The sequence below is a fragment of the Lissotriton vulgaris genome, chromosome 6 (genome assembly GCF_964263255.1).
Source record: "Lissotriton vulgaris chromosome 6, aLisVul1.2, whole genome shotgun sequence".
Classification (NCBI taxonomy): domain Eukaryota; kingdom Metazoa; phylum Chordata; class Amphibia; order Caudata; family Salamandridae; genus Lissotriton; species Lissotriton vulgaris.
Window position 1 is genome coordinate 1,836,200,904 of NC_141694.1, and position 9,152 is coordinate 1,836,210,055.

The following is a 9,152-nucleotide window of genomic DNA, read 5'->3' on the forward strand; positions in this document are numbered from 1 at the left end:
GATTCTTGAAAGGCATCACACACGTTACTTCCTGTTCCCTTCGTGATGCCACAGTGGGACTTGAATCTTGTTCTGACGTATCTAATGTGCGCTGCCTTTGAGCCACTTCATAACTGCCCTCTTCGTCTTCTGACTCTTAAGAGTAAATTAGCAACCATGGGCTGTACGTTGCAACTCCCTTTTCGGTCAATTTAACTTTCCTGTAAGGCCATTGCAAATGGTGCCTTTTGTATACCTGAGCCATGGAAAGTTAAATATATGTAGATCAAATACCTTCAAATATACCCCCCAAAAATATTTTTGCCAAGAGCACTACTGTGTTTTAGCCAAGCAGCATTTTGAATGCACTGGAGTGATACATGACCGGGAAAAATTATTTGCCATGTAGGAAATGCCTATTTTTATCAATTGAAAAGTCATCCCTTAAGCGCGCCTTGTAAGCCCTCAGGGCATGGTGATGATTTGTAAAAATAAATAACAACCAGGGCACACAACATATTTGGGTTATTGTACCCTCATAGTAAAATTAAACCCAAGAACGGGTTTTTACTATGTAGGCTAGACTAGACTTTTCCCTAAAGGCCTACTTTAGATTAAAAGCTTTAATTTTTCACTTTCGCTTATGAAGGGCTGACAAAATGCTTACAAGTTATTTTCTGCTTAGTTTTTAAAAATCTGACTTAGATTTTTGATAACTTTAGCAGTAAAGTAACTTTGTTAGAATGCACTTTAGGCTGTGCAAGAAACATGTGTTATTAAGTGAGCGGGTAAAGTACCCACCTCAAGTAATAATCACACACTACTTATAGGCAATTGGGTCCGATATGCTTGACCTCACTTTTGCTTCTTCTGCGTATGGCACAATTGACCATACATTGCTTTTGAGAACGCTTCAGAACTATGCATGCATCACCAGGAACGCTCTAGATTGAATCTGCACCTTCAGATGTGATTGCAGCTAACAAGAATACATTTGTTTGGCAACATCATCTGAGAAGGAATCCTATGCTATACCACAAGTCTCACCTCAACATAGGGTGCTCTTTCACATATGCCAATGCCCAGATGCAAATTCTATTCGAAAAGTCATAGGTAGGCCAGAAGTCTGTAATAAAATCACATGTACAGCAGATGCAAGAAAATGTATTATATTTAAATTGAACAAAGAGGAGGATCGTTGTGTTTGGCAGAGTAGACGAACATCTACCCACTTTGAGTGACCACGTGATCAGGGAAGTCTGTTACCTACATACCCATGGTAAAGAAAATGCAAGTTTAGCTTAACATTGGTATGTGTTTTTAAACCCAAATCAACATTGTCGGTCAAGTGCTTCAGTTTGCAGCTGTGTAGATCAAAACCTTACCGTTTTTCGCCCATTGTATAGGAATGACAGTGTTTTGTGATGGCACAGTATTACTACTATGGATTATACTGGATTTAAAAACAATTGACTGAAAACATGCAAATTCCGCAGAGAACTGTAACTAGGATGTGCCTGAAAACTCAAAGGCATGCCTATCTAAAGCCAGCACAGCAGTGAAAACTCGGCATTGGTTGTTAAGAGACGAGAAAATCAAGTTTAAAGTGCTCAGTGAGGTTATATAAAGCGTATGGAAGGAAAAAAACGGGGTACATGCAATATGTCGCCACTGAAGAATAATCTCGGATCAGCTGTATCTCATCCGATCATTCAACAAACCTATATGAGATCAAAAATGACAGTAGACCCAAAGCTATGCACTTTGAACTTGACCTTGAGGTCAGAACTGAGCTAACGGTACTTCAAGAAACTCTTAAAAATTGAGTTGTCCAGGCTAGCCTTTAACTCGACCAAATAAAACTAGTGGTAGCAAATGTAACATCAGAGCTGGGTCAAGCCCCATAGGCAGTTAAATTCATACTATTGCACAATCTTGACTTTTCATTTTGAACTGTACTACCTTGGAAGCAAGTATGTGACGTGAGGAACAGTGCTATTTGTAACTCCTCAATAAAACTTAGGATGAATGCCCCTTTTTTTAAACTGCTGGCTACTTTTCAGTGTTCTAGATCTGTCTGCTAAACTGTTTACTAGGATTTTGAAATAAATGCATTTATACTGTGCTCTCACTTGGTTACTAACTTCTGCTTGTCAGCCTCCGTACCCTTTTAGCACGTTTAGCAGACCTTTTTTTGTAATAGATGTACATAGCACAGGGGTCTCCAACCATATGTGTAAAAAGAGCTACTTATGCTCTCTGAAAATCATCCCGAGCTGCTAATATTAGTATTGTAAGTGACCACATCAGACAATATTATATTATTGGCCACGATATGCAAGATTACCAACCTCATCACCTCAGTTCTTCAGGCATGATAGCCAGCATTATTGTAAAAAAAGGTCTTTATTAATTTGAAATACCTCTGCATGGATAATATAGAACAGTCATATCTACAATTTCCCTGGCATCAAGGTAAATACCATTAGTAATAGGTCTCTCCAGCGCTGCATGATTTATCATTCAAATATAAACTTTAAATATGTCTTGCAAAATAAACCATTTTCACCAAACATTAGTTTGAGTTTACACACATGTTCATCTCGAAAACATGCTTTTCAATTTTGGTTTACATAGATTATTTCAACGAAGCAAGAATTTCTAATTTAGCAGGCTAGTCAGCACAGGAGAGCTACTTGCACGTAGCTTGAGAGCAACCAGTAGCTCAAGAACTACTTATCGTAGAAGCCTGATCTAGCGCTTACAAGGTCAGCAAGACATCTAAACACTTCACATAGCTTGAAGAACCAAAATTAACTGAGAGCCAGGATAAGAAAAACATATAAAGGCAAACAATGTCCAAGAACGTTTGGTGGGGAACACTGAGAGTAAACAGTAGAGCTCCCTTCCTGCTCGGAATAATAATTAGTGAACTATACACAGTTCGCCACCAAGTAAAAAATATTACATCTTGCCAAAGTACTAATTACTGCAGCTTTGCAAAAAAAACAGATTTTCTGTGGTACAGGAGCAAGAGGTTGATGACTTTGTCGTAATCCTTAGTTGAAAGTGAGAAATTGGCTGTGCAGCTAAAAGCACCTTTAAAATATGTTAACTGCTATTGAATAATATATGCTAATTTCATGTAAATGAAAAGGCTGGCGGCGAGATGGACTCAGGAATAGTTCCTGAGTATTATTTACTTTTAGTTGAAAAAATTGATTTTCCGATGTTATTGATTGACCTAAAGGAAAGTTGTGATGCATTATTCAATTAGGGTAGGCAAAAAAGTGATGGTTGGGAAGCTTGAACTAATCTCTTCCACTGGTAATTTCGCGGGCTATCGTTTTTTGCCCGCAGTGTAACCTCCGATTAGACCCAGCCATATGCAAATTAGTTTTGATCCTGTTAAAGTCGGAACAGTCCAGCATGAACTGCCACGTTCGGTCCCCTGAACTGGACTGGGATGCGCCCCGAGCAATTAGCAGTGGCTGAGGTAATTCAAGCATTCCATCCATCACTTTTTGTTTGCCTTGTTCATATGTTCTGGAACAACAGAAGAACCTGCTTTCAAAATCTGAAGCATTTAAACATTCACCAGGAGCGCCCTAAATGTGATATAATCATATGTAAAGAGGAGTCTTTAGAGAGATCCTGAGATGGTTTATGAAGTCCTCGAAAAAGGAACGCTTTTTTAAAAACAAATATATTGAGCACCAAAAAAATAATACATTGAGTAGCTGTTTAAAGTGAGAAAAAAAGAGAGAAAAGAAAACAAATTCCAATTCATTACAATTTGATCCAAAATCGATTAGCCAAAAAGGAGAGAAATCCTCGGTTTAGGAATAATTTTCAGAGGGCATTTATGAAGTGTTGGGTGATCTTAGAATTTGTGCTACCAACGTCTAAGTAAGTTGGTTGGTTGGTTCATGTGACAGCTACTTAAGAAAGTTTCCAAAACTTATGTTGTGCATTCCCACTTCCCATTTTGACTAACTTCCATTTTTCCCATTCTTCTGCAGGGTGTTTGGCTTTCCAGTCCACTATACAGACGTGTCCAATATGAGCCGATTGGCAAGGCAGCGCCTCCTGGGAAGATCATGGAGCGTTCCAGTTATCCGCCACTTGTTTGCACCACTCAAGGAATATTTCGCCTGCGTCTAATGAAAGAAAAAAGACTGGCAGACGCACGGCGAAGCAACAGGAACTGAAGCAAACACAAAATGGGCAGAAAATAAACCCGACAAAGTGGAACGCAAATCTAGGAAAAGCAAGAGGAGTCAACACCGGTTTTTGGAACGACAAAGAATTGCATTTGAGCAGATGTTTTTTACGTAAATTCCTGTTAATTGTTACACTTTTATCCTATTTAATTTTTTGTTTGTTTTGGTAAAACTTGTACAATTTTTAGCTATTTTATTGGGGCGGATTGGAAAGGATTTGTCTGTTTTCTTATTTGTTCTCAAGCTGTATTTGAGACAAAGGCTTTTACTATCTTAGCGGTGCTGTAAAAATGAATACAAGATAAAAAAGCTCAAAGGAAAACAAGCGAGAGGGGAATGAAAAGAAAGAAGATCTGAATATACATCTTCTTTCTCATCTCTGAACTGGTCTCGTTTTAGAGCACAAGTAGGAATAGACTAAGTGGATATAACGAATGGGCCTGCAGCATTGCCTGACTTCCAGCTGTGCATTCCGTAAATGTTGTAGTAGTACTGATAACGGGTGCTAAAAGAAAATACTTCCAGGGAAAGCAGAAATTGAAAAGCGAACTCTGACCACATTTTTTAAAGGATTTCTGGTGCCTAACTCAAAGGAGACCACAAAGAGACAGTTCCTACAAGCCGCTCTTACCTCTTGTTTACAGTTTATACATATGGGAGTGTACATGTCTCCATCTACAGATCTTTATATTTATGTATACATACATGTACATGTATGTAAAAGTGCATATACAGATATGTAGATGCTTTATCTGCACATGCATATGTATGCTATGACACACATGACTACTTAACACGCACACACATGTATGGCTCAAGGCATCTGCCAAAGTAGATTTATAAACATACATATGTGTATGCGTGTCAGCGTCTAATTGGTACTATTACTTCTACTGTACAACACAACTTCATAATGGTGCTTTCCAGCAGCGGGATGATTAAAAACATCAGCTTCCATGTTGCCTTAATAATGGAAACAAGAAAAGAGGGGATCATATGTAGTGGGCTAAAACCTACTTAAAGGTTCGGAAATGGGTTACTTGAAGGGGGCTGGGCAGAGCTCGCTGGGTTGAGAACTTCCAAAGTGATGATGCAATAACCTACAGGCCTTGTTTTCTACAAATGTAGTTTGGTTCCCAATTGCATCTTTTCTGCTCTCCATCTCCGATCGCTCTACATCACTGTCTCATCATGTCTTTCCAAATCATAACATTTTTGTACGCGGGAGGGATAAGGGGAATCAAAAGGCAGAGGAGGGCAATTCAAAACATTTCAGTTGATCCAGTCGGAGACAGGGGAAGCTATTTACTCAAACATGGTGCTTTACTGGTGCTCTCTGTGTGTGTGGTGTAGTGATCTGCCCCCCCACAGACTGTGTTCTGCATTACTGTAACCTTACCGGCAGCAGACACTGAACAGCCAAACTTCCCAGGGATGGAGAAGCGATGTTTTTGGTCATCTCTGTTCAAACCAACAAAACACACACTGCAGTTTTATAACTCACATGTGAGGAGTTCAACACACCTCCTCTTTTTTAAAATCGTTTTTATTTTTTCTGTTATTGCAAAATATTTTTAGATTTAATGACCACCTGACCCATTCATGCCTGGTCGGCTCCATTTTCTTTTTATGGGAGCTCTAGGAGCAGACCATGCTTTCTTTTTCTTTCTTAGCTCCCATTATTATTTCATTTTGGCAGAGGACAGATTATCATTACTACATCCACCCATCCTCATGTAATTGGAAATGAAGAAGTTATATTGCACATGAGAGTCAGTGCTATGTCATGTACTGGAACTGCCAAAACATTTCAGACTCCGTTTCCTAGAAAATAGATTGCATTGTTTTTATTTATTTATGGACTAACTGAGCCGGCTCAATGATGTAAGCGTTGAACATTGTCTACTCTCTGTTAGGGTTTCAGAGAAAATATATTGTGTGTTTTTCTTCTGTGGCTAGATTTGCAGACGTTGTGAGCTTTATACTCGCTTGCAGCATTATAACAGAACTACTCTGTGCAGTCACCGTGTTAGAGCGTATATCTTTAGCTTCAGAGCACTGAAAGCTGTGGAACCAGATAGCATTGCCATTTGCTGTGGATCATTAGTGTGCTCTGGATTTGAAGATAGAAGCTAAGAGAATGGCATTCCGGAAACATGATGCATGGTCAGATCAGTCCTGTTTGTTATGTTTTATTGGGGGGAAAGCAGAATCTAATTATAATAATATCAAATGCTTTTGATGGGAGTTGGGAAAAAAAAAAACATGACTGTCCAGAGGTCTTCCCTATAAAATCTGGGGCCTGATTCGGATCTTATCCATCGTGAAATACCAAAATGTCGTGGTTATCTTTGGACATTAAACCTAGGCTAGCTTATCTGTCCATGAGCTGAAAATAATTAGCTACTTGAACTCTGTTTTGTTGGGCTCATGTCCACGTTTTTCCAGGTGAACAGGAAAAGCATTTTAGAATCTGCTTTCAAGCCAAGAAGTATGATTTTCTGTCATGTTTTCTGGATAGGAATCCACAATATCCACAAGTTCTGAATGATTTACAAGATCGGGTGCAGCTACATGTCATCCCTACTCTGGTTGTGGAGGAGCGGGGGAGAGGAATGGGTCAGGGGTCCTTTTTCCTCTGGTGCTTGCTGCTGATTCTGTAGCATATCCCCCCTCCTCTCCATTTTTAGCTCACCTGGCAGTTTGAATCTGTTTGATGTAGAATGTCTCCTTGGGGGATTTTCAGTTCTCTTCTTAGTCTCGTTCTTTTCGCTTTCATGTTATATTATTGGGGACTGGGCTAGGCGGGAGGAAGTGTGAAGAAACGATGGGCTTTTCTTTTGGCTTTCGTTTCTCTGTAAATGATGTGATTTTTTGTTTTATTTGTTTCTTCTAGTACTTGTGTGAACATAGGGTCGGTCTATCTCACTCCAATAAACAAAGATAAATGCATACCGTAAAAAACAAACAGACTTCAAGTTTTAATAGTAATTTAGCTGAATGTCTGTGACCATGCCATTTGTCAAAGGGACTATTGCTTGTTTATCCCAATGATTTAGTCTTTAAATTGTTTTTTGTAGGCTGATCAAGGAAGGAATTATGTTTTCTGATGTTGCAAGTGTCAGCATATGGAGTCGTGGGCAGGGAGATGGAATCAACTTTCTTGCCCATTTCAAGTGGGGACAATGGAGTATAAATGCCAAGGGGTGTGTTTTGGCTCACATTCGTGAAACGTTTGTTCTTTTTATGTGTGTTTGTGTTTCCTGTGACCAAAAAGCTTAAGTGCTTTGGGTGCTTCCTCCTTTCTTCGCAACGAAGGTTGAGGGATGACTGCAATGCCTCCTCCATCACCAAAGAGGCATGAGACCAACCACTGTTGCTTTGGGCAGCTAAAATGGGTGCAAGTTTGATTTTCAAATGAAAAAAAAAACAGTTTGGAAAAACCCAGAAAGATATGCATTTTAAACTCAGCTGGGCAAAATCTTTGAAATGAATGTTCATGCTGGCAAGACTGCGCCTAAGTAAAATGTAACAACTGTTTTCGGTGCAGGATATTTAATTTCCTTTTTTTTGGGCAGTTGTATTTCATCACTGACATTTATCTTAACCCCTTGCGCGCTAGCGGTTTTCCCGCTGTGTGCTGGGTTTTTCGCAAACCCGCGTTATATGACGAGCTCAGCTCGTCATCCGCATCGAAGGGGTTAAATGTCAAACATACATGTTCGAGGCCCGGGCTTTTATCTTGCAACATACTGCATTCACTCCTTCACTTTCCTGGTCGTGAACCTCAGATGAAAAAAATCATGTGTTAATGTATTGCCTTGTTAATGTTCACGTGCAGTCATGAAATTATGCACTTGCCATTAGCAGGATTTCTTGATGCTGTACGCACTTTTTCTTTGCCTATTATTTATATCAAGTGAACCAACAGCTCTCTACCAGTCTTTATGTGAACTTCTCATTGTTGAAGATTGAATTCCCAGGAGGGACAGGTGCTCCACTGAAGCAGGGCTTAGAGCGGCATCAACTCTATTACATCGAAGCACATCATCATATTTTTCCAGAGAATGCTACCAAGACCATTTATGGCGAACTTAAATCGCCATGGGCATCTCCTATGAGTGTTGTAGGTACGGATGTTGTGTGCCTCCAGAACTTTGCACCTCTAAATGATGTTTGCTGGCCATGTGAATTTTCAATTAAATATATTTTATTTGGAAAGAGTAAAAATCATACACTTGACAATGGAAAAATTGTGGGAGGGTGGGCAGTACGAAGCATTCATTACTAGCACACTGCATACGCAGACTAGAGAATAGAAGCCATAGACTGGCACTGTATGAAAGTAATATCTGTGTCCATTATCCCTCAGTGATTCTGTGTCCTAGCTACGGGTCAATAGTCATGGTATGGCCCAGCCAGTCTTCAGTATGAGATTACTCCTGGTTCCAGGCTGTGTGATATACGAGGCTGTGATTTATTTATTTGACGACCTGTAAGTTATATTTGAATCGTGAAAATAAAGTTGTCTTAAATCCCTCGAGCACATAATGCGTTGGCTTTTTGCGTCCTCGGTGTAATGCACGAGTGCCCTTGTTTCAGCACTTGTATTTCACAGCAGTACAGAAAGTCTCTACTTAGTGCTTTTGTATAGTGAATAATCATCTTTCAGGGCTGCCTGATGCATCTCCAGCACTGTTTTAATTTAGTGGGCTAATATCTTTATTTATGTTAGTAGTTCTTGACATCCATTGAGAGTTGTGTTCCCAAAGTGTACCATTCTTCTTACATGCCTCACTTTGGGCAGGAAGTGTCTACAGTGGGTGACGCCAGTGGCAGCATGCTGGAGTCTCGATGGAGGTTCAGTAAAATAAATACGTTTATCATCCTTTACCCTTTAACTATACACTGTAGCAAAAAAACACTCTTTTCAGAGGTGAACTCTCAATA

The 9,152-nt window shown here is 39.6% G+C and overlaps 1 protein-coding gene across 5 annotated transcripts in view; it reads left to right on the forward strand.

The window, feature by feature from the left end:
• DNMT3A (DNA methyltransferase 3 alpha) overlaps positions 1 to 8,748 on the forward strand; it is a 1,977,379-nt gene extending 1,968,631 nt beyond the window's left edge. For all 5 annotated transcript variants that reach the window (XM_086928111.1, XM_086928112.1, XM_086928113.1 and 2 more), the window contains one exon: positions 4,002 to 8,748. In XM_086928111.1, the coding sequence (XP_086784237.1) occupies positions 4,002 to 4,143 (142 nt within the window). In that variant the 3' untranslated portion in view covers positions 4,144 to 8,748. The remainder of the gene's footprint in view (positions 1 to 4,001) is intronic.
• The last annotated feature ends 404 nt before the right edge of the window (positions 8,749 to 9,152 follow it).